We start from the raw sequence: 26440 nt of genomic DNA on the forward strand, positions 1-26440 counted from the left end.
TCCTCTACTTTGCACCTCCTACAAGAAATGGCATGCAGTTTTAGTTTGTTTTCCGTAAGGGGAAAAAAAGAATAATGATTAAAACCACCTCATGCTTTCCAAGATCTATTGCAGTTTCCATGCTTTGAATTTCAATTAAAGATCATCAACAGTGTTAAAACTACATAATACTTATGGCCCTATAGAGGCCAAGAAGAATAAAAGCAGACTATCAAATTAATATTTGCTTGAAAGATGAGCAGATAAAACTTTAAGAGATTATATCCCATTTCATTCACTATAACTCTTCCAGTTATCATGAATTCTAAAATTATGCAAACTATGTATAAAACTCTACCACGATACTTCCCATCTTTTCACCACACCAGTTGGTAAAGAAGACATATCCATTTCATTACAACTATATTAGTGCTGCTAGCCACTGTTTTTCCCTAGCAGGACTCATACAGGCATTGGCATGCTCTGAGCTCTTTCCCTTGTGTCCAACCAATTCAGTAATAAAAATGTAGGACACACTGCCTTTCAGTTCTGTCAAACCAGATCTTCTCTGCTAAGCCAGGGTTTGAATGGCAGCACTGTTAGTCTGCTTTTTTATCTTTTTAGATATTTTGGTTTCATTTTGCTATCTTCACCTATATCCATCCATCCATCCATCCATCCTTCCTCCCTCCCTCCCTCCCTCCCTCCCTCCCTCCCTCCCTCCCTCCCTCCCTCCCTCCCTTCCTTCCTTCCTTCCTTCCTTCCTTCCTTCCTTCCTTCCTCCCTTCCTTCCTCCCTCCCTTCCTTCCTTCCTTCCTTCCTTCCTTCCTTCCTTCCTTCCTTCCTTCCTTCCTTCCTTCCTTCCTTCCTTCCTTCCTTCCTTCCTTCCTTCCTTCCTTCCTTCCTTCCTTCCTTCCTTCCTTCCTTCCTTCCTTCCTCCCTTCCTCCCTTCCTCCCTGCCTCCCTTCCTCCCTTCCTTCCTGCCTCCCTCCCTTCCGCTTCCATTCTCAGTGTGTGCTGTATCTCCTCTAATACCTCTTTTGACAGTTTGAGCTACCAGCATCTGATGAGGCCCCACTGGTTTTATGAAATATGTCTCTTACAGCACTAGGTGGTTCTGGTTGGATGAACAGTCCTATTGACTTTTCTACCCCAGAGAAACAGCACAGTCCCAAAGCAGTCTGCCTGTTTGGTCTTTAGGGACAGATTTTAAGCAGAGAGTCATTCAACTCATCCAGCATTTCTCTTTAACAGAATAAATACTGACACTGAAGTCCCCAAGAAGGGCAAAATCTACCCTCAGCTCTGTTGGATGCGGTCTGCGCCCCTATAAAAAAGTCTAAAAGGACAGTAATCCATTCCAGTGCTATTTCTCTGTGAAGCACTGGAGTTTCACTGTAGGTCTCTGTTCTTCCTCACCCTTTCCAAGATTTGCCAGTCTAAAGAGGCAACTGGGAATGCTCCCTTAGGTCCTTCATTTACAGTGACTGGCACATCTGACCAAAATTACCATCAGATAATTTGGACACTGGGAATCATCCCCTTAAGCAGTTGGATTGAGTATGCCCTCAGTATGCCCTACCCAAATGACCCAATCCCTCTTTCCTTGTTACCAGACAACACTTTTAAGAAACTCGTATGCACAGATATCTGTTCAGGGCTGGGAATCCATAACCTTTGGATAAATATATCTGGCTTTGGATTCAGGCACAAGACACCTGTGGCTTCTTAGGTCTTCACTAAACAACTAGTAGATATTACAAAGCCTTTGCATTCTTTAGCAATTGCCTGTTAATTCTGTCTTGTGTCATCCAGCAAAACCCAGTGTCTTGTAGGGATACATGCAGTACTGTAGCTAACAAATAATCGATTTTTTATGGGAATAAAAACTTACTATTCAGCCAGGTCAGCTCTTTGCGACCAGTACCTTCTGTTGCTATTTAATGAAGCAAGTCAGGGACTCCAACATACACTGAGGTTTCCAAAGGAATAGCCCTTTTGCAAATAGAAAATATAAACCCTCTGCACACTCCAATCTAGAGCAAATGATTAATCTAACCAGTTGTAGTCATAAACTCCCTACTAAACTGGATCCCAACAGAGTCTGAGAAAGAATTTAATCTCAGCACTCTGAAAATCAGCCAGCCTCCAGAACAATCTTACAGGAAGCTTTTGGTGCGTCTGATGTTAATGGAAAAACAATGGTTGTACCATGTGATTTGAGAAGCCATCGTAGTTCCTGTGTTCTGGACTACAAGAAGAGGTAGAAAACCAATCCTTCAAAAAGAAAAGAAATTGAAACATATTTCACTCTGACAATCCTGACCTGTGCTGAAATATGCCCCGAAAACAGGCTTTCATATCCTTGACATAAATTGGTGCCTGAAATAACCCTCTTTACAGCCTATGGGTTAAGTCTTGCTGAGAAAGAAATAATTTTCTAAATGTTGTTGTCCTTCAAGTCTCAATTCCACCACACTGCAGTATCTTCAATGAGATAAGATTTTCAAAGACACACCGCTGTGAATAACTTACTTTTTGCATCTGGTAGAGTTACACCAGAAGAATCCCACATGGAAACTGTTAAAGGACAAGCTGTCCTCTTTCACCTTGGCAGCTGAGTCCTAGACACAGCAGATCACAATTCATTTATTCTTCCTTTCAGTTCTTCTTTATTGATCCCTAACACAAGAATCTGCTCTAGCTGAAAATTCAGCCTCTACAGAACTTCAGTGCCACAGAGTCACTTCCCTTCCTGAAAGGGAAGGCATTTTATGCTCAATCAGATCTTCACACCAAATATTATGCCTGCATATGAGCACTTTCAATTAGAAATCCTACTCTTTAGTCTCTCATGGCACCAAAGGTCATTACAAAAGAAAGAGATATGGTAGAAACACTCTTCAGGAATCAAAATACAGAAGTTTTTAAAAGGGTTTGGTAATTTTCATTTACCACTACAACAGCTACACTTCATTTGGATCTTTTTTTATTTTGTCCCACTTGATAGCGAACCCCTTGAAATCAAGACAACATGCTCTTTTCTGTTACCCTCTACAAAACCAGTAGTTTTGGTAGTTGCTGCATCAGAAAGAAAAGCCCATTCAAAATTCCTGTCTAGGATGGTTTCTGTCTTTCATTTCCTTCAGGAAATGATTTTGTTTGATCTTTCCTTAAAACTGACCCTTTCTGCAACAGTGACAACTCTATGCACATCTGGTGTTAGCCAATCTTTATCCTTTTATGTTGATAGAATGTGGACTTTCAGAAAAATGCATCTTTTAACCCCTGATGTTGCCAAATTCTGTGTAAAATATTTCTCATTGGATTATGCACTATATGAAGCAATACTAAGCAATATGAAGGTATACTATCAGTACTAATTTAGTGTATTTATTTCCAATATACATACATTTAATTAGAGTACAAGCAACATCTGAGGCTTCCTTACTTTATGTCTTTATGTCTTGGCGGGAAGATGTCCTGGGCTCCACTCACAGTTTTGTTACACACTACGCTCTTGCTGAGGTGTCTAAAAGCAATGCCACTTTTGGTATAGCTGTCTTTAAGGCTTTATGGAGTTCAGGATGTGGAACCCTCCTTCATGTACCAGTTCTGTGGTATATCATCCACAGTGTCAATAGACACAGATAGTTACTAAAAGAAAAAGATAGGCTACGAACCAGCAACTGTTGTTCTTGAAACTGTGTCATGTATGCATACGTTGCTAATACTGCAAGTCCTTTCTTCAGAATCCTGTTTGTGTTGGAGTTCTCGAACTGAAAGGAACTAATTGAGGTTGACATGTTCTGCTCTTTACACCAGCAAAGATAATGGGTGCATTTAGAAGCATGCAATTATGCATACTACCAGGATAATCCTTTCTGATAACAGTTCTAATATGGAACATGCAAAATTACAGATAAATTTATGTGAAAATATGTGATAAATTATCTTTTGAGATACTAAAAAACACTGCAGTGTAACTAAGAACATTCTCTCAAAGTAGTGAAATATTCATGTCAGTTGATCCTTTATGCAATGAAACTACTGTGATGAAAATTGCTGGAAAAGGTCATTATCTATCTCAGAAAGTAAAGTGGGAAAAATAACTGCAAGAATGAAACGAATGGCAAGATCTGGTGAAATAATAAGGAAGGAAAATAAACTTCAGTGCGTATGAAGAATTTATCTGTAAATTTATTTTTCAGTGACTATGGATTTAAACACTGTTGCTGCACAGTAGTGCTTTCTTTAGGTGACAGCTGTTAGAGTATAATCTTTAGATTTAAAAGAAATATGTTTTTTCTGGATATACTCAAAATAAATTGAAGTTTTTCAGAACAAGTTTGAAACTGCGTAATACTTTATAATTGCAGCACTTTTTTTGAAAAATAATAACTGGGCCTTAAAATTACATACTAGCAAAAAGAAATAAAAATTATGAATCAGATTGCAGAACATTAAGAAAGAATAATAGAGCATACATAGGCTTCCTGCACAGAAAAAGACATAAAGGAAGTATTAACCATAACTCTAACCCCAATGTGAATAAAATGCCTTCTCTGATATGAGGTTTAAGGTTGTTTTTGAACATCCCTGCAATGATTATCTGAAATTAGAAGTACCTTTTCTCAGAATTACTGTCTCCTAGTATATTTTTGCAAAGATAACTCAAAGAGAAATTGTGTCTGGTTTCCCACATTGCACTTTAATGGCTTCAACCTTTACTAGAAATTACTGCTGTAATTATTGTTTGAGGTTCTGCATAAACAAAATTCACTTATAAATTTTTGATTTCTACCATCAGGATACTGTGTATTATATGAAGGAAAGGATGACCATCCTCCTGTCTTATAATAATAATAAATACTGACCTGAAGCAACTAGTGAATGCCCATAATCAGTCAATATGTACTTTTCCACCATTTCATAAGCATGGTTGACTTAAACAAGGAACCCTTCAGCTGTTACTGGATTAGGTATCCCATTCATTCATTGAACCTCATTTCAGTCATATTATTCTAGTAGAACCTCATGCTGACTTAAACAGTGAATAAATGAATGCATAAATTACATTGTGAATTGTAGACACTGGTTTCAAGAGTAATGTGAGACTCAATAGTTTTCAAGCTCCCTTGACAGATATATAGATGCAGGATAAGAAACAATAAAAAATATATCAATCAGGAGCTCAGAAAGCAAGCATGTGTAAATCACAAATCCAGATGAATCTGGCAACCTCAGTTTTGGAATTTCTGCTGATTATTTCACTGGCAAGTTTGTCATTTAGCTATTATTGTCAATTTTAAAAATCACTCTTAGTACTTATTTTTGACTGAAACCTCTCCATGACATTCTCTCCTTGTCATTTACTACAAATCATTGAGTTCTAACTTGTGCTCTTACTATCTTACATAATTTCCAATTATTATCTCCAAATACGTTGCAGAGAAATTAACAGGAAGGTGGCATTTTATGCTACCTACCCAAATGATTTTGTCTTTGGATAAAGTCAGATAAAATGAAACATCCAGAAACGTTTTGACTATACAACCCAGATGGCCTTTGGAAAGGCGAGTGCAAGACCAGGAAAAAGAGATAGCTACTATGAAGTTTATGAACTACTATTTTCTCTAATAATTTGATAATTTGGACTATCAGATTTTTAAAAAATTAATTAGAATAACGATCAATTTTTAGCTCCACTTATAATCTCTGTTCTCTTTTACTTCTTTGGTGTAAAACTCTCCCCATGCAAGTGCAATACTCTTCATTTTACATGTGTTTTCTACACTTTTCCTAAACCTGTCAGGAAATTACTACAAGGCAACTTTATATACTCAGGTTAATTTAAAATTTGCTCTAACTAGAGCAAAAGAGGTGAAAGTGCAGTCCTGACTGCTCCTCAAGTTTCTTCTCAGTTCTGTACTCTTTATTTGCTACTTTGCTTATCTTTATTTATCACTTCCCATTTGTAGACACTTCTTTTCTCTCAACCAAAGTAGTTCTGTGTTTATCAATATTTTAAATTTTTTTTTTAATGCAGATAAGTTAGCTTATAAAAATATTTACCCTTTTCCCTCCAAAGAGTCTTCCTTCACTCATCATGACTGGAAGAAAATTATTGACACCACTCACACTTCATGATATGGGATCATAAATATTCAAAAATAATGCAATAGAAAAAAGTAATCAGCAGGTTTCTGAAGGAGCCTAAATACTTTGAAATTCAGGATGCCCTGCAAAGCTATTTATTTCCTGGGACTTCTGGGAGCAATAAACTTCCAAATGCAATAGCATAGTGTTTTGATACAGCTAAACTTATTTTGTGGGCAAGGTCAATTTTCATAATCTATCGGTCTGGCCTGGACTGAGGAACTGTCCTAGATACTTTGGAACATTTGGGAGGCATGACTTTACACTTGGTGATTGTTTGAAATAAATATAGGGACTATTTACAAGGCTCTCAATACACTTTGGAAATGGCTGAATCATTCAAATGCTAGTGCTAAGGTTACAGATACAAAGCAGCAAGTAAGTGGAAACAAAAAGGCAGTTTATTCACTCATCAGGTTGCAGTCTTAAATTTTTACTTAGTATTTAACATTCTTAATCCTTTCAAGAAACGCCTTATAATATAATAATCCCATGCACCAGTACATGCTGGAACCAACTGGCTGGAAATCAGTTTTGCAGAGAGCTTGGTGTTCCTGTGGACAGCAAGCTGACCATGAGCCAGCAATGTGCCATTGCAGCAAAGAAGGTCAACAGCAACCTGGGCTCCATTAGAAAAAGTATCACCAGAAGACCAAAAGAGATGTTCCTCCCTCTCTGCTCTGCCCCAGTGAGAAACATCTGGAGTGCTGAGTCCCGTTCTGGGCTCCCTAGGGGAAGAATGATATAGAGCTACTGGAAAGAGTCCAGCAAAAGGCCACTAGGATGATTAAGGGGCCGAAGTATTTTCATATGTGGAGAGGCTGAGAGAGCTGAGACTGTTGAGCCTAGAGAAGAGAAGGCTCAGCAGAGACCTTATTAATGTATATAAATACTTGAGGGGAAGGAGTGAAGGGGACAGACCCAGTCTTTTTTCAGTAGTACTCAGTGACAGGACAAGAGACAATAGGCACAACCTGAGATATAGAAAATTTCCTTTAAATATAGGAATAAACTTTTTACTCAGTGGTCAAACACTTGAACAGGTTGTCCAAAGAGACTGTGGAGTCTCTGCCTTTGGGGGATTTAAAATCTGATTGGACATAGTCCTAAGCAAGCTAGCTGACCTTGCTTTGAGCAGGGAGGTTGGGCTAGATGATCTCCAGAGGTGCCTTAGAATCTCAGCTATTCTGTGTTTCTGTGATTTTCAACAAGTTGGTATTTCTCTGCAGTATTTTACAAGTTCAAAACCATGCCAAAATGAAAATCTGGATTGCAGAAAATTATATTTCTGTGTTTATCACCAACCATTGGTGCTAACTGGTACCCATTACTGCCAACACTAACTTCCACTTTCAAGCAAATTGCCATTTCAAATTAATACCTTGTAACGGTTTGAATATTATTGTGGCATTATACGTTATATATTTTTTTAATAAATTACATGGCAAAACATAACCATCAACTGAAAATAATGTGAAGGATATTTCCAATGCCCTTTATGTATGCATCTAGTATGCTATGCAGCCATATGCGCAGTTCCGCCAACATCTGTTGTAGTTCACTTCCTAACTACCTCGTTTCTATCACATGGTTGTCAATGAATTTTACTCACTGCATTCTACTGAAATTTAGGGAGAGTTAAAGAGAAAAAAAATATTTTTTCTTCGGGATAGGTTGTATTCTACAAACCTATGTACAGGAAAATAATGCCTTATCTTGTATGAAACATGAAATATTTAGAGAAAGAGTTGGAAAAGAATTTTATAATTAATTATAAAATATTTTTTGATACAGAAGATATACTGAGTGGGCTGCTGGTAGGAACAATGTGCTAAAGCAAACAAATTTGTCAAAGATATCTTCATTAACAAATTCAAATATTTCTGAATAACTTTAGCAATATTGATTTAGTGATTCTAGTAGGACAAAATATATATATATATATATATATATATATATATATATATAGCCTGGAAATCTTTCTTACACATTAGAATAAAACATAGAAACTAGGGCTCTGTAGAAAGATAAGTAAACTTGACAACTGGACAGAAATCTTAATGAGGAACCTACCTTGCCTACATACTGATAATCCGATCCTGTGTATTCCTCTAAAAGGAAAAACTGGTTCCACATCCAGCCTCGTTTCTGGCGGTGAATTGCTTTTCCATCATTCCCTGATGCACGTCCCCCAAAGCTTTTGCGTCTGAGATCAGGAGTCCTTCTGAACAGCATTTCTGTATGGCAGGGATGCAGCAGCCACATCCAGAGCAGCAGAAGTAATAGGACTTGCTGTATTGTCATAGTTCTCCACTGCTGATGCTCTTCAAGCTGGTCAGCGATGGCGTCTACAGTTTTGTTTTTCTTGACTTGCTTTTTATGTCTCTTAGTTGCTGATGCAGCCAAGCAGTTTCCAGCAACTCATCTCCGAACTGTGCATAGTATCCAAATCCTGAAAGTAAACAGAGAAGAGACAATGTGAGTTGAAATGCATTCACTCCCTAGTGTCCAACACCACTGCTACTTGCCCTGCAGATATGAAACATTATGATGTAGAAAGCAACCTGGTTAGGAATATAAAGGTTTTCCAGATAAGGAGAACACTGTCAATATGTTAGGTAGCTGCTGTCAAAACAGTTCCTAAGAAAGAGTAAGAGTGCCCTGAGATGATCAACTATTTTCCCATTAAAATCTTTCAATTTAGCAACTTCTGAGAGTGTTCCTTATATAGACTGGGGGATTAATATTGCCGAAACTCACACATTAAATACTACTGCCTTTACTTCAAATGTTTTCCATCCAATTTGATTTGCAAGAATTCCATTGTTTTAATTAATCTTACTACCAAGAGGACTGAAAAGCCAACACAAAGTAGTTTTAGAAATGAGGAAACAGTAAAACACCAGTTCTCCAGAGTGTTTTAAATGGTAAAAGAGAACATCATATGCATTGGAAGAAATATAACATGACAAGAAGCAAACTTTTAAATAGAAAAAGTTCTTGACAAGATCTTGCAATATGGAGTGCTGCAAATTTAGCCTTAAAATGTAGGAAGTATTTAAAAAATGAAGGCCTGTTTTGCAAGTGTCCTGAATGACTTTCATTTTGGAAAGTACTGAAATTAATCTGACTGTGGGAAGTGATATTGCAGAGAGAAGGCAAGCCTCTCCTAACTCATCTTTGTTTTGTCTTCACTTCTTTCTTGTTTTGTTTTGTTTTGCTTTGTTTTCTTTTAGTTTTTCCTTCTTCTAACAGAACCATGAGATGCTATTTCAGCAAGAGAAATTTAGCCAGGTTCTCTTCACTTTACTTCCATTCCAGCATTTAAAGAGTAACACTTTTTGCTAGTGAGATCATTTGGTAATGTGTTCCTTCAGTAAATCATGAAAACCTATGATTTGTCTCCATAATAGGGTATAGTTTCTGCAAATTTTAATCAGGGTGGTTTCGGGTTTTTTAATCATGCCTACAGAACACAAAATGCATGGATGGTTGTTACAGTTCCCTGTATATTCTTCCATATGTGGCAAGTAGCAAATAACTTTGGGGTATTTTTCTCCTGTTTTCTGATTTTGATAGATGAGTAACATTGCACACAGCAATCCCATGTGTCCTCTGGTTTCAATAGCATTATATTAGAGCTCACTGTCATCTTAAACATTCATTTTTTTTTAAAGTAGAGCTATGTAAAAATTGCAGAAATCCTTTCTGAGTTTCAGATGGATATTGATGTGCTATCTAAGATGTTTCCAGTAAGCCTGTGTTAACTAAAAGAGTTTGCTATAAAATGTAGTGTGGAAAGTCTATGAAACGTAGTGATTTCTTATAGGTAAAAGACTTTGTGTGTATGCATGCATGTGTGTGCCTGTTAATAACTGAACAGATGCAGTTCAGGAACCAGCTTTTGTCTTCAGAATTAAATTCTCTCAGGAGAACATTTACCCCTCTCCTCCAGCATTTAGAAGAATAAAGAACTTCTCAAAGCCACTGCTTTCAGGACTTCAGCCCCAAGATTGCTCACAATAACTCACAGGTGTTCATCTCCATTTGTCTAAATAAAGAACAAGTTTTGTATAATTTCATTTACCCCTTCTTCCTTTCTCCTAAAACTTTGACTTTACTTGATTTGTGAACCTTGAATACTACCTAGAACAATCTGTCCTAATATAAACCACTAGTAACTGCTAAATATGCTGAATTATATCAGCAGGTACAAACTGCAGATGTGGTCCTCCACCTTGGAAATTATTTATCACAACTCATATTTATGGTCTTTTGAAACAAAAGCATACTGAGTAAGACAGCAGGACTATGATTTATTCTCAGATACTTAGAAATGTTTCTTCTCAAAGACCACAGGATTTTCCAACTTGATATTAGCTCTTCAAGAGCTATTATTAGTTTCCCTAAAAATTGAAAAGCTATTGGGTTTTTTTTAAAAAAGATACATTTTCTTTCTTTTTTTTTTTTTTTTGTTCTTTTTTCACTTTCTTATTGCCATCAGTATATATATTACATTATTCACACATTATTATTTGATGTAGATGTGTTGTTAAATCCCTCTTGGGAAATAATGCTTCAATATCAGGGGTTGTTATTGAATTTCCTTCTTGTTAAATTAGGTCAACAGAATGAAAGCTTAGATGAAATTTGTTAAAGTAACAAAAGTAGCTAATGCACATGGACTTGGCAAGCACGGCTGCTTAATGGATATATGTACCAGCAAGGCCTTTTCACTCCTTTGAGACTCTCAACAGAGCAATAACATTTACCTTTAAAAATAAGCTAGCGAACAAGAAAAAACAGACTGAACTAATAATGATTAAATAAAAAGCACTGGAATAAAGGAAATATTTGAAGATAATTAGATGAAGGAAACCTTTTAATATATAACTACAGAAAATAGACAGAAGTCCCAGCTCTGTAATGCATTGCATATTTGGGTTCTGTACTACCCTGCCAGAGCTGGAACACTAAATGGAAGATAAACTTATCATCTTTTTTTTTTTTTTAATTCCCTAGAAAACTAATTGGAAAAATGTCTAAATTTTGGTGAAAATATTATTTTAGAAGAAGGTCTGAAAACTCAGCAGAATTGTAATAGTTTTGCTGGTTTCAAGTAAGTATGGTTTGTTTGGTTGCTTTTTTTAAAAAAAAAGAACAGAAATAGTTTTAAAGAACTTTAAATAGTTTTAAATTAAACTATTTCACCAGTCTCTCACCTCAGATCTCTCCTACCTCTTCTTCCAGAAGATCATTTCTCAACATTTTCCCATAAGAGCAAGGAAACAAAGGAAAAAAATGTAAAGCTCTCTAAAAACTATCAAGTATGTGCAAGGTTCCATATTTCTGTGTAATATCCTTCTAAATTACATTAAACTTACTACAGAGGAACATTGTGTCCAATTCTGCTCTTGTTTACACAGGTTTTTGTTTTAATGAGTTTTCTTGGAACAATCTCTAGTATGGAGGAGACGGATCAATCACCACTGAAGCTGCTAATCATTTCACCACTAGCTTTCAGCTAACAATTTTAAAACAATTGGGCACTTCTCACTTTCCACAAGTTAATCACTTCTATATCTCTCAGAACTTAGATGAAAACATTTTAATGCAACTTCTGCTGTATTACTGTGATTTCAAATGTTATTTTTGCAAAATTTGGAAAATATTATATTTTGCTTGCTCAGTCATGCAAGCCCCCTAATAATACTAAAACATACTTCACACCATTTGAAACTCATGAGATTTGATGGACACATAAGATGGGCCATGAATACCTTTAACTAATGTACTTCTTCTCAATTAGACTTCCATTACTGGTTGCTCCAGGAGGTTGATCTTTTACAGCTGAGATATTATTTCTTTAGTAAAGGATTTTCTCTTTTTGTCTGTCTTTTTGCATTAACATATAGCTGCTTTTGGAAGTCAGCAGAATTAAACTGAAGTAAAAACTGATATGGATCAAAAGCTTTTCTATTTTTTTAAATAAATAAATTTTAGTAAATTCCTCTGTCTCCTGTGGAAAGCAAATTTGAACTGCAAAAACTTTTACTTAGGATAGCTACCATTTATTATTTTTGGTCCGTATTTAACCTTGGTCAAACTTGAACTGAATTTTAATCGTGTAACATTTCAAAAAGCTTGTTTAAAGAAAGAAAGATACTTATGCAGTGCCATTTCTGTTTTCATCATTTCTGTTTCAGTGGCAGCCATTATCCATTCACACCTCTAATCTTGTCTTTCAGTCCTTTTTTACTATGTTTGTACAAAAGAAAGATATTTTTGGAACCAAAGATGCTTCATGACAAATTAGGTTAAACTCCACTGGAATTTTATGAGAACAGTCTTTAACTTTATTACAATGGAAGACACTGGAGCATATTTTGTTCTTCTTTTGTTCTTGCTCTGCAGAGGTGACACCGATAGAGCTATTCATATATACAGCCACAATGAGAATTTTTTCTTATTTTCTGGCCCGTATCTTTGGTCCCCCTCCAGCCACCAGTATAGAGACACCACCACAGGCTGAAGACCCTCTTTCAAAACGGCTACAGCCATCATCAGCCATGAGGCACAGTTCCTACCATTTTTGTTTCCTCCTTCAAGTAGCTAACTTGGTAAGGTGCCTTGCTATTTCATTAGATCTCTGAAGCCCAGCTTATGATGTCATAAATGAAATGCAAAACTCTGGCTAGGTTTTGAAATAATAGGAACTATTTAAGAAGCCACTAAAAATGGAAGTAGGAAGGCAGCTAACTGTAGAATAATCTGCATTTTCAATGAGCTTCAGAAAAGCCTCCAGCTCAGCTAATTTAGTAGTTTTAACTTATTTGCCATCTCTTTATCAAAAACAGGAAGACATTTCTAATGCTCTAGAGCACAGAATGAGGAAGCATGTACTTTAAACAGACACCCTTGCAAGAGACTCCTTTTCAAAACAGAAGAAAAAAATTTCCTTCTGTAAGTGTAACTTATAGGTGTAAGTTACCCCTTAAGGGAAAAATAAGGCAACACTTTTTATAAAGGTTTTTAAGAGTAATTGAAGCAAACAAATGAGCTATTTCAAATCATCAATTCTTAATGGATTCCAATCTCATCATTCCTTGTATTATAGATTTATGTTCCTTGCTTTATCTATTATATCCCAATGAAGTTGCCTAAAGCCATTCATAATGTAATTGCCTAGTTCTGAAACAAGGAGATAATTGGTAAATTGTCAATAAGCTGCTTATTTCGTAGTCTCCAGTGGAACACTTACACACTGCAGTGATTAAATTATAACACGAATTTGCAAAGTAGTCAGTTATACCTTTGAACTTTAGAACTCAATCCTCTTCATGAAGTCCTGCAACCCTTGATCTTTTAGGGATTTGAATTGAGTGTGCATACTTTGATGCTAATCTAAAAAAAACCAACTAACATTTCAGGAACTTTGTAGTTTAATTAGTAACAGCAATCATATATCTCAATAGTCAAAACTATTTCACTCAAAAGAGAATTTTTCATATTATTTTCATAGTTCATGGGGAGAAAGACTGAAAAACAAGCAGAGGAAATAAAGGAAAAGGAAATACTGAGCATTAAATCCAGCTGGTGACCAGTCACGACCAGGGTTCCCCAGGCCTCAGTGCTGGGGCCAGTCTTGTTTAATATCTTTATCAATGATCTGGACAAGGGGATTGAGTGCACCCTTAGTAAGTTTGCAGAAGACACCAAATTGGGTGGGAGTGTCAATCTGCTCGAAGGTAGGAAGGTTCTGCAGAGGGACCTGGACAGGCTGGATCAATGGACTGAGGCCAATTGTATGAGGTTTAACAAGTCCAAGTGCCAGGTCCTGAACTTTGGTCACAACAACCCCATGCAATGTTACAGGCTTGGGGAAGAGTGGCTGGAGAGCTGCCTGGCAGAGAAGGACCTGGGAGGGTTAGCTGACAGCCAGCTGAAAATGAGCCAGCAGTGTGCCCAGGTGGCCAAGAAGGCCAACAACATCCTGGCTTGTATCAGGAATAGTGTGGCCAGCAGTACGGAAGTGATCGTGCCCCTGTACTCGGCACTGGTGAGGCTGCACCTTGAATATTGTGTTCAGTTTTCAGCCCCTCACTACAAGAAGGACATTGAGTTGCTGGAGTGTGTCCAAAGAACGGCAACAAAGCTGGTGAAGGGTCTAGAGAGCAAGTTTTATGAGGAGAGGTTCAGGGAACTGCGGTTGTTTAGCCTGGAGTGGAGGAGGCTGAGGGGAGACCTTATCGCTCTCTACAACTGCCTGAGAGGAGGTTGTAGTGAGTTGGGTTTTGGTCTCTTCTCCCAGGTCGCTAGCGATAGAACGAGAGGAAACGGCTTCAAGCTGCATCAGGGAAGGTTTAGATTGGATATTAGGAAAAATTTCTTTACTGAAAGAGTGGCCAGGCATTGGAAGAGGCTGCCCAGAGAGGTGGTGGAGTCGTCATCCCTGTAGGTATTTAAAAGGCGTGTAGACATGGCACTTTGGGACATGTTTTAGGAGACATGGTATTGTTAAGTTGATGGTTGGACTTGATGATCCTAGAGGTCTTCTCCAACTGTAATGATTCTATAATTTTATGATTATAACTTTTGCTACCAAAGTTAAGTAGTATTTTAGGCAACAGGGAGCTTACATAGAAGCATACCTTATGTCTTATTTTTAATCATATTTATATAGTACAAATCCTAATTGTTATTAAAAATATAAGGTAACATGAACTATACTGATTTCAAAGAGGAAAAAGTTAAAGATTCAGTCTGCTTTTTACTGGTAGTTCAGTGACATCCAAAAAATAGACAAAATAACCTCAAGTAGACATTAAACTGAGGAGGAAGAAAGCATTAACACCTCACTCCTCCCAGTTCTTCTGCTGCGGGGAACATTGTCATTCTCCCTGTAAAGACCTCTAGGTGTCTCACAGCAACCCTTCCTTTTCTTAAGGAAGACTGAAACCCTCAGTCTTAAGACACAGCAGGACATTGAAGGGTGAGCAGAATGCCAAGAGAAAACGTAGAAGGTATTAGCAACTTATCTTGCATAAGAACTTTGACTACTGATTAATGAGGCTTTTCTGTATTAATTAGATTACTTGGTTACCTAACGATAATTCTTAATATATGGTGAATTCACTTTTTTCTCACAGCAACACATCTACAGTACTGCGCTATTATGGTAGTTCTCTACATAGACATTTAAATTTACCTTTGTGTCTAAAATTTTGGGAGAGAAGTTATGCAGGCAGCAGTGACAAAGTGGTAGGTGACTTGTGGACATACAAAAGTTATTTAAAACTTTATAATTTCTGCACGCTGTGAGGTCTCTATAGCATTTCATTCCTTGCTGCATCTTGTTATCCCTTGCAGATGACTCTTTCCTCTCTGATTATACATACTGAGTTAACTTTCACAGGTCTTGATAGCTTCCCAGTATTTTTATGCAGAATTTGGATGAACAATTAGAGAGTTAATTTATTAAATTTATAGAGCGCATAACCCCCACCCCTGGAATTAAAAAGGAAAACAGAATTAAAAGTCAAAATATTCCCCAAAATTAAAGACATTATTATCATGTGCAGGATATAATTAAAAAAAAAAATGAAGAGGAAAGGTCATAATACGTTGCACAACATAGGAAGGAACTACCTAGGCACAGCTCTGGACAAAATAATTGAGGAATAGGAGTATAGTAGTTCTGAACAAACTCAATATGGTGGATATTTTATCACTCAACATTTTTTAAAAAAAGGGGGGAAAAGATTTGTGAACAGAAGTAGTATTCTTCAGAAGTATGAAATAATCCTTCCCCTCCACTTAGCCACATTTCAAATGCTGTGTCCAGATTTGAACATCACAGTACCAACACGTAGATAATCAGAAATCAGGCTAGCAACAAAATGCTTAGAAAAAAGAAGTGTTATTTTTGAGTAGAGAACCACTACACTTATTTGCCTAGTCTATAGGAAGAAAAAAAGATGAAGAAGATGGTATGATTGTAGTTTTCAAAAACAGAAACACTACTGAAAATAAGAAATTATTCTCAATGCACACCACAGATAGTATAAGCAATTGATTTCAATCACAATAACGACGGTTTAGGTTAAGCATTAAGAAAAATTTCCTATGTATTTTAAGGGGTAGTCAGCAGCCGAAGTGAGATGTGACTGAAGGTTTGGAAGAACAGTCTGAACGAACTGCTTTCAGTAATGGGCTGCCTGCAGCTGGTGTGACCAGAGGATTTCTCAAGGTCTTTTCTAGCTTTGTCCTGTAGAACTCCATCCCATTTTTCCATGTAATTTTTTTTCTCCTCATTGTGTCTTCCAACCTTTTGTGCCACCGTTACCAGTGGCCACCCTATACTCCTGTATTTGAAAATATATTATTCATTCCAGCTCAACCCCATCCTTTTCCATTTATCTGATTTAATCTCAAAAGCAGCTGTAGTTTTACTGTTGTGGTTTGAAAGCAACTTAAATTCTTTTGCTAGTCAGGCAGCATAACATGCTTTTCCACATCAGATGATACAATCTTTGCCACACAGTTCCCTCCCATTTAGATAAGGTCTGTACCAGTCCTTATAAGTCCTCATAAGATTTTGGAGTTGCATTTATCCCATAAATTGTCTGATATATTCTCCCAGAGAGTGAATTTAGCTCTTTCCTGCTCTACCCTGGATTCACCCCAGGTACTCCTTCCTAACTGATTATCACCTTTGTGTTTAGCCCATTGCCACACTGCCTTCTAAAACATCCACATTCCATTATTAGCAGACCTTTTTCTTTTACAAAGAAGGTAGTCTATTTACCTACTAAAAAAAAAAAAAAAAAAAACAAAACCCCAAACCAGTTATAGCTTTTAGATTCAATTATACTTTCTTTTTCCTTTCTTTCTTTGATTAAAAACAAAACAAAACTAAACTAAAAACCACCTCTCATAATTTTAAAAGAAACCTGTTCTGATATTTGGCATGCATGCTAGGGGAAGGGGAGAATAGAGTGATGGTAGAGAGAAGGACAATGACCCATTCTGATGGGAAACAGTAAACAAGTTCCAGAATGTGGTTTTCTTTTCTGAATAACTATGGAGTAGGAGGAAAACAGTGATTTATCACAGAAGTAAATATATTTGCATCATTATAACACCATAATTTAGACACAAGATCATATACTAAGGAGAATTTGTTAACACCCTATTTTCTTTTTCTTATTAATTTCAGTCTATCTTTGATAGACCATGATTCTTCTGGAAATGAAAAGATCATAAAATTCTGTCTGGATTTTGCCAAGAGCCAAAACTGAGAGATCACTGAATGTCTAGACCTGGGGACTGAATATTCTTTCTCCTTGTACTGAAGGGTTTTCCTGAAGAGGGTGAATTGAGAGTAATAATGCCGAACAGCTACGAAAAATACATTCTTTTCCTTCAGGGCAGGTGGAATTTTAGATCTCCTAGTCTTTGCTATCCAATGCTTTCACCTGCCAGCAAACTCTAAGCCTTATTAGAGAAATAGAAGAAGCACAGAAGCGTGCCAAATATCTAAAAACTCACCATAATCTCATCAGGAGTTTATATCTTCAGCTCAGGCTGAAACCTTAGAGCTTCAGAGAGCACAGGCAGTTCGCTAAAGCATAAAGAATTGGGGCATTGAGAGACCGTGCCTGCTTAGAAAACTGTGTAATTCAATAAAGTGTTCATTGATGTCTACACAGTGGCTCCTCAAACTTGTGTTAGTGCCTGTGCCTACAGCATGGATAGTCCCATTCCTGCTAATTAGATGACAGCAGAAGGATTACATTCTTTCTCAGCAGACAGGGAGAAATGGAAACAACCATTTCTCATGGAAACTCACAATTGAAACGTAAGAGAGGATCACATTTTAGGAAAGTTTGTTAAAGCATATGATTGTATTTCTCACAGTTTTTAGAATAAAAGTGTAAGTACTGAAAAATGCATTTCATTATTCACAAATCCCATAAATGTTATATTTGGCATTAAAAAAATAAGTCTTGAATGACAAGAAGGTATATTTGCAATGCATTTGAATTTTTTTCCTATAAATATTTTTTAAAGTGTTTGGAGTTTCACCTTGTGTTCAATACCTTTATAATTATTTTAGTCTATTAAAAAGTCCTGCTATGGCACTTTTTATTGTTCTCAGTTTATACAGCAAAATGCAAGTCCCTTTATGGGGTGACCACAGTTTGTTGGACCAGGATGACCTGAAATTATGAAAAAAAACTGTCAGGAGTGGTAATATTTAATTTACTGGTTTGCTGTGGTTTGATAAATTATCATAATTTCTTCACCATTATTGACTCAGCATTATAAAGCCTCCTTTACAACATGTCTGTAAATTGTTTAGAAAGAGAAACGTCTTAAGAATATACCACATATATGTATACTGTATAATAATCTTTAGCCTTTTGTGCCTAATATTATGCTATCTACAGTGCATTTCAACAAGGTGAAGTACTGTACATTATATATTCAATTTAGGCAGTATAATATTTGATATTGACTATGCCATGTGAAACTATCAGTTGGACGATGTACGCATGATGATAACAGCTAATTAAAAGATCATACCCTATTTTTTCCCAAATGGTCTTTGCTTTAAAAGAGTGCACAGCAGGCTATGCTGGCACATTTTCAAAAATTAGTTTTTCTTCAGGATTGGCTATAAAGACCTGCAATTCGCAACACAAAAATTCAGTTTTTTTGCATATTTCAATAATGAAAAGGATGTGTCTTGACTGGTTTTGAAAAGAGAGATCTGCTCTTAAGTAGCACATCAGTCTTACAATAAGGCATCACATAAACTTCTGATGGACATGGGTCAATAAGAAACTTCAGAGGTAAGGAAATTTTCTCTTCAGAATGCTTTTGTGTACTGTAAAACTCCACCAGTACTGTAATTACACTGTCAATCAGAGAGCTCTTCACACTTGGTAAACATGATTTATACATACACTGGCACTGCTGTGTAAGAACATAGAGGTAGACACAGATCAGATGATAAATGAAATTATTCATATTATGACCCTGGGCTCCACACTTGTATCAAGACAGTTCTGAATGCCTCCTGCAATATCTGTATAAGTCTATGCTTTATACAATCTCTGTTACTGTCTCAGTCTTCAAGGTATAAGAAATTAAGCCAACACAAGAGCTTCTATTGGACTATCAAGCTTAGGTGGAAAAGTCAGATATATTTGTGGATTTCAGAAATATTCTCTGAGGAAATCTGATGATATTTAAGAACATGTTTATATAGTTCAACTTTTTTGACATGTTTTTCATGGTTGCTGTTTATGCAGAGATGTAGATGTTGGTTTTCTGATTTTCTATATGCTGTAGTTTAATGGTTATGGTTTTTTATGTTGACCATGGCATCTGAGAGAATGGTTATAATACAGGACTATTACAAAGCGAGACTGAAGACAGTTACTGAATTTGTTGTGAAAGCCAGTAAGGAAGTGCCTACTTTTCCCATCTAGATATCATCTATGTAGAACGCTACTTGACAAAACAAATACTTAAAAATTGTTATTTCAGGAAAAAAATCAATGTGCTGAAGAACACTTGTAATATCCACCTCAATAATGTGAAGAGGAACTCTTCTCAACAGGAACATTCCTCTGGAGAAATAGATCACTGAATTCTACATGTGTTTTTTCCCCATAATGCAACTTGTTTCACACATTGTGCTGTATGCTTTTCTGATAAATACATGGGTGCAAATCAGCGACCACTTTGCACTGGAATGAACTTGCACAGGTGATTAGTGAAGGACTACACCCAGCTGCTGAAGGAGACACTATTTTTTTCTTTCAAAACAGTCATTCCATCTCTGATCTTTCACTCCCCATTTCAATGGAAACCAACAAAACACCTTTCAAAGATAAACCTGGAACAAAGCTTCAAAACTCATTGGAAGCCAAAAACAATGGAGTCAAATGAGTTTCTGGTTTTATTGAATTTTATAATCTCTCCCTTCCCTTCTAACCTCTGTATGTCCTCAGGTTATAAACTACCTACCTCTCTCTTTCCTTTGAGAGCTAAATATATTTTTTTTTACTCTTCAGTACCCTTCTCGTACCAGACTATTTCATTGGTGGCAACTATATATATGTATTTTCTTTATAGAGTTCATGTAATTGATAGCTATCTAATTAAAATTAGAGAAATTGTCCTCAACTTTTGTTTAGTCTTTAACTTTCTCTATTTTAGATCTTAAAAAAAGGCCTCTATGCCTGAAATAATGTAATTTTTTTCCAAATACAGCCAGACCAGCTAGTAAAATATTTTTACTTTATTAAAAAAGCTATACCTCATCTGTAAGTCGTTGGATCATTACAGTTACAGCAACATTAGCAGTCTTTATGGCATTCTTTATTGCTTCATCCAAGATGCAGAGAAGTAACATAGTCTTTCCTATGACTCTGCAGAACACAATAATAAAATATTATTCTATTATTCTAGTCTGTTATTCTAGGCTGTATGAATAAGAAACTCGGGCAACGGCAAAGTGATTACCTGAGACTGCAGAGCAAGTATGTGACAGGCAAGGAGGCAAACTGCATCTTTTGAAGTCTTGAGGTACAATACTGAGTGGTCTTTCATTTATTGTCTTCTGAGAGGCTTCTATTCTGTATCCTATATTTAGGTACCCTGTTTCAAGACTGTTTGATGAGGTCATCAAATTTACAACTAGTAAAGAACTTACTATTAGCCAAGTGAAATCATTCAGCTGCTCAGTAAGGGGTATGCGTGTGTATATAAGAAAAAAATAGTAAGCTCCGACCTGTAGGATGAAGCTAAGCTCTGAAGAGTTATAAATACACTTAAATTATTATAGCTGTATAACTCAAGTGATAGACCATTGACATAACTGAGTGTGGACAGGTGAGCAACTAGAAAATGGAAAAACAAGCAGAATCTCCTTAGTCCACAGGAAGACAAACAATGTTGTACAGAAGTTATCTATGCTGTTACGTGAGAGAGGATGTGCAGACCAATAAGTGTCCATACGTCACTTTCAAATACGAATTAAATTAATTTAAAACTTGGTGCTGGCTGTCATTAAAGTTTGTGAGAGTACATATGAAAAGATAAAGTTGATAAACTCGTAAAACATGAATGCCAAACAGTGATGAATAATAGAAGAATGAATCAAACATTTATAAGGAACTGTTAAAGTGATATACAGGAGAGAGATTGTTCTCCAGAAATAAGTTGCTGAAAACCGAAATCACTGAAATAGTAAACACTTGCTATGTACAGGTAACCAAAAACTATCTGCTTTGCTGCCCTAAATGAAGAAACCTATGTGTCAGATTAAATACTGTGTGAGGTTGTGTGGGTAAGCATGAGCAGACCTTGTCTTCAAAAGATGTGAGATATGAGGCAAATTCAGGAATCCATTTTTAGTTGGTGCATGAACAGTTCTGTCCTGAAGGTGTAAGTGTAGTTCACAGTGTCTGGAGAATGAACAGTTAAACAATATATATTTTGGCAAGCAGGACAAACTGGAGAGTGAGAAGAAAAAAAGACTGTAGAGAATCAGAACACTCCATGTCTTAATTTCCTCTCCACCACCAAACCTTGCTTAACAGCAAGCAATAGAGTAGCGACATCCATGGTGTGCAGCATGAAGATATTCCAGAGGAATGACATTTGCAAGGAAAGGGTTCAGGCAGCAAGCAAGAAAGTAGATCTGACTCATTATACAATTTAAAAGGACTGATTATCCCATATTGGTATGTGTGTATATTTATTTGTTTTAGCTTGGGAAGTAAAGAACTTGCAATGTAAGTGGAAGTGAACTGACACAGTGTTTGGACTTAAGGAAGCCAGGTATAATATCATATAATTGTAGATAAACTTGTTCTTAAAAGAGCTGTAAAAGGAAGAAAACAAGAGAATGTCTGGGAAATTCCCCAGACCTCAGCATTCATCTGAGATGTTTTGTGGTGATCTACACAGACTGTCTGAAGGAGGAAAGATGACAGACAAATCTTCAGGAAAAGTCTACTGGATTTGAGGTTTTGAATTTAAGTTTTTAATATATTTTGTGTTGACCAAGAGTGCCTTTAAAAAAAAAACAAAACCAAAACACAAAAAAACAGCTTTACCTACAGTTGTGGCATTAAATTTTATTTTCTCTTCCCCAGTTTGTCGTGTATCATGGCATTAAGCCCATTAGGTGCTATGTGTAGGCTAAACATTGTAAAATACAAACTTTAAAAATTGTTAATGAAAAAGAAGGATTTGTTTAAATGGTAGGGTTTTTTTTTTGCTTACTCTCCCCCCAGCATATTTCCTCTCCAAAGTATGACTTCATTAACTCCAAAATCATTCACAAATTCAGTACAGATGGCAGCTAATCAGGCAGAGATGTTAACCAAGGCCATTCTTCTCCTGTTCTGATCACTATGTCTTATGGTCTCTCACAGCCCTTCTCAATGAAATTATTCAACACTGTAGACTTTTTCATAGTTGATGAAACATAGGAAAAAAAGGTAAGAGAGAATGACAGCTGCCCAATAGTTATGCCATTCAAGAAGTCCTCAGAGGAAGAAAAATCAAAGACAGGAAGAATATTATATTATAGTTGTCCCTAATCTGCTTTCTGGCACTCTCTCACTGGTCTTGCCTTCTGCTTGCAACACCAATTAGTATCTCTAGGAACCACACAAAAAACCTGAATAAAACAGTGCTTTCATTAATAATTTCCAAGGTGCAAACACGTTTTGAAAACATATTTTAAGACTTGCAAGACCTAATTTTTCATATAACAATCACAAAAAGCTCCAATGACCCATGAATTTTGGTCTAACCTTGTTGTTGTATTTAGGGACTTGGAAACTGAAGTGCTCTAAACTTGTGGACATCTGAACAGGTTGGTTATGATCCTTCTGACAGAAAAGATTTTCCTTCTCCCTCTCCCCAATGTCCACTAGTATTGCTCTGAAGCAATCATCTAACAGACTGTATTAAATTTTTTGACAGTAGCTAACAGAATATAACGTTCACTGGGTACCATTTTTAAGGGGGTTTTTTTGGGTTGTTTGTGGGGGTTTTTTTGTAGCAGAATGGCATAGAGTATCATCTGCAGAGTACATAAACTTTACTTTGTAACATCCTATAGTAAAAAGAGGCTTCCATATAATTTGCAGATCACTCAAGAAATTTAATACACAATTTCTTTACAAGAGACAATTCAGTCAATAAAAGGAATTTACTGCTTTTACTGTTGGCTTTTGGTATGTATAAAACAATGACTGGAAGGTGAGAACTTAGGTAAGGATTACTTTGGTGACAGATGCTACCTTTTTGTCATTACAACAGTTTTTGGCCAATCAGAATTCTAAGTTAGAACACTGGAATATAGTGAATTGTCAGTTGGTAATATACAGCAGCTACAGTGCCTATTTGTGTATTATTTAAAACTAGCATCTCCTGGAGAGTTTTCATCCTTTTCACTGAAAAGGAGAAATTATCCTTTTGGACAAAAACTAAGATTGAAGGAAAGTAAGAAAATAGTCATATAAGAAAAGCAATGGTCTGTAATAACTTTTTTAAATCACCAGGAACTAGGAATAACATAAAAAGTTCAAGATGAAAAAAAGCTGGAGAAGGACAGATACAATTAGATTTTTTGATAGGTTTTAGTATTACGCTGGTGTCTTTCTCAGCTGAATTCTATGAGATAATCTTAATTTCGTGAAAGGCTTTAGAATCAGGATTACAAAACTGGAGCTCTTCAGACAGTAATGACTTTATTGCAAGTGCTATCTGAGAGATTATTGGGCAGCTGACAAGATTTTAAGTTATCCAGTTCTGGGTGCAGTTTCTTGTTTGTTTTGTTTCTACATATGAATGTGTGTATGTATACACTTTGAAGACACAGGGATACTTATTCAGCAAAGTGGGAACATTATATAGAGATAGAAAAGTGTCTGTTCTGAAGGGAAACTAAGAAAAAAATAAAAACACTCAAGACTTTATTTGCATTCCAATTCCGATTTATATTTTATTATTAAATCCCTTGAATATTCTGTTTCACGTAAACCCACTTCCTGTTTCTCTGATAAGTCCCCTCTGATCAACTGTGCTTCATTTGTTCTCTTGGTTCTTTTTTTTTTTCTGTATCACTATAGTCAGAGATTCATTTTACATGGCTGTTGGACACTCATAAATTGGCAACCAATATTAACTATTCAACCAATAATGACCAGCCATCCATGTCATAGCCAGTGAGATCATATTTTGCCTAACAGCTCTCTTTACCCCAAACTGAAAATGCAAAGCTGCAAGGGCCTCTACTAGGTAGAGTCTTTGCCCGTCCACACTAAATCCAAAGTGACAATAAGTCATGCTATTTCGCTCAAATGACTCTCCAACTGCACCTACAACAGCCAGAACACAAAATGCGTACACTGTGTATGTTGTAACATTTAGCTAGCAAGCAAACAACTACAACAGGCTGCAATACGATATATGGATATTGTATTACAATATCAAGGTAGCTGTCATGGTTAAGTGAATATGGATTCATATGTTACAGGTGTATCCAATTCCCTCTTTTGTTAAACAACAAATAGTTTCAGTTAAATTTATATATTTCAACAAATAGAGTTAACTAGAAAACCGATCATTTTCCTGACAGATTCTGGTGTAGAATTACCTTTATCCCAGTAAAACTCAATGATTTATATCAATATACTTGTTCTACTGTGAAATCTGTGGGTTTACATAAGTAAAGAAATTATTTTATGATGCATGCAGTATTTATAAAATTTTCCAATTATATCTCTCCTTTTTTTGTATTTCTAATCTAAGATGAATAAATTACTATTATAATTGGAAACCAAATGTTTATATTTTAAGTGGAAGTCATCTAGGAGTCAAAACTTATACTTCTGTGTGAAAAAATGCTGTTTACTTGTATTTAATGTGACTGAAAAAGAATTGTACAAGAGAAACACAAGACATTTACACTACTGGAATTCTTTATGTCTGACTATAATCTAGTCTCTGTTTTGTTTCTTTTTAGAATTAGGGACTGTTTCATCACGAGTTGCACAGCTAATAATTTAACTTAAGAGGTTTTTTAAACAACATACGGTTTTCAAACTGAAAAATTATCAGTGATTAATAATGTGTTGAACTTCGAAGTTTATGGACTACAAAGCAATTTTTTTTTCTACAAAAATGTTTAAAGTGTTTTTACAGGGGCTTATTCCTATCTTGTGCTCTATTATATGCAACATTTTGATATCATACCTGAATGAGTGACGCTGTCTTAGGCATCTTTTGAGGCATTGTCTGAGGAAATATGTAACGTTTTTCTCTACAGAATATTCTTCTGTAAACTTACCAAAGGTCTAGAACAGCAAGTGTGGAGAAATCTCTCTTGTAAAGATCACAAATAGGTAACCATGAAGGGACTGCAGAGAAATAATTCTCTAATTCCAAGAGTCAACAGTGTACTCAAACAAAGTGTCTACTCGCTGATAAACAGACTTCCATTCCATCCTATCCTCATAAGTTTAAAAATAATGATGTAAATACTACCTAGTTCCCTGAGTAAACTGACTTGAACAAAGGTGTTATTCCTAGGCAACAGGAATTTGATAGCTCTCCCATATTTAAAGGCAAACCCCTTCAAATCTGCATATGTGAAATATATAGATATATAGCATGCAACTAAGATATTTTACATAGAATTTACTAACACTATCAACTAATAGCTTGGACAGCACAAAATATTTCTGCGAAACTATTAATACTTTAAAATATTCATTCAAGTATGGCAAAAAAAAGCAAGGAACTCTTACTACTTAATCCCACTAGATGCATACAATAATAAACTAGAATGCCTCAATTAATTTCCCCATTGTACTGATTTTCGCTGGGAGAGAATTTATTTTCTTCACAGTAGCTCGTATGGTGCCATGTTTTGGATTTATGACCAAAACAGTGTTGATAACACAGGAATGTGTTAGTTACTGTTGAGCAGCGCTTACACAGCATCAAGGCTTTTTCTGTTCCTCACCCCATCCCACCAGCGAGCAGGCTGGGAGTGCTCAAGAATCTGGGAGGGGACACAGCTGGGACAGCTGACCCCAACTGACTAGATGGGTATCCCACATCATATGATATTGTGCTCAGTAATAAAAGCTGGGGAAAGAAGGAAGGGGGGACATTCAGAGTTATAGCATGTCTTCCCAAATAACTGTTATGTGTTACTGCTTTCCTGGAGATGATTGACCACCTGTCTGCTGATGGGAAGTAA

The 26440-nt window shown here is 36.2% G+C and overlaps 1 protein-coding gene across 1 annotated transcript in view; it reads right to left on the minus strand.

Annotated features, from left to right (window-relative positions):
• CDH10 (cadherin 10) overlaps nucleotides 1-26440 on the minus strand; it is a 115005-nt gene that overhangs the window by 63597 nt on the left and 24968 nt on the right. Inside the window, exon 2 of the mRNA XM_064443427.1 lies at nucleotides 8212-8590. Within this exon, the coding sequence (XP_064299497.1) occupies nucleotides 8212-8442 (231 nt within the window). The 5' untranslated portion in view covers nucleotides 8443-8590. The remainder of the gene's footprint in view (nucleotides 1-8211; nucleotides 8591-26440) is intronic.

This window comes from Phalacrocorax carbo, chromosome 2, assembly GCF_963921805.1.
Source record: "Phalacrocorax carbo chromosome 2, bPhaCar2.1, whole genome shotgun sequence".
In the NCBI taxonomy this organism is placed as follows: domain Eukaryota; kingdom Metazoa; phylum Chordata; class Aves; order Suliformes; family Phalacrocoracidae; genus Phalacrocorax; species Phalacrocorax carbo.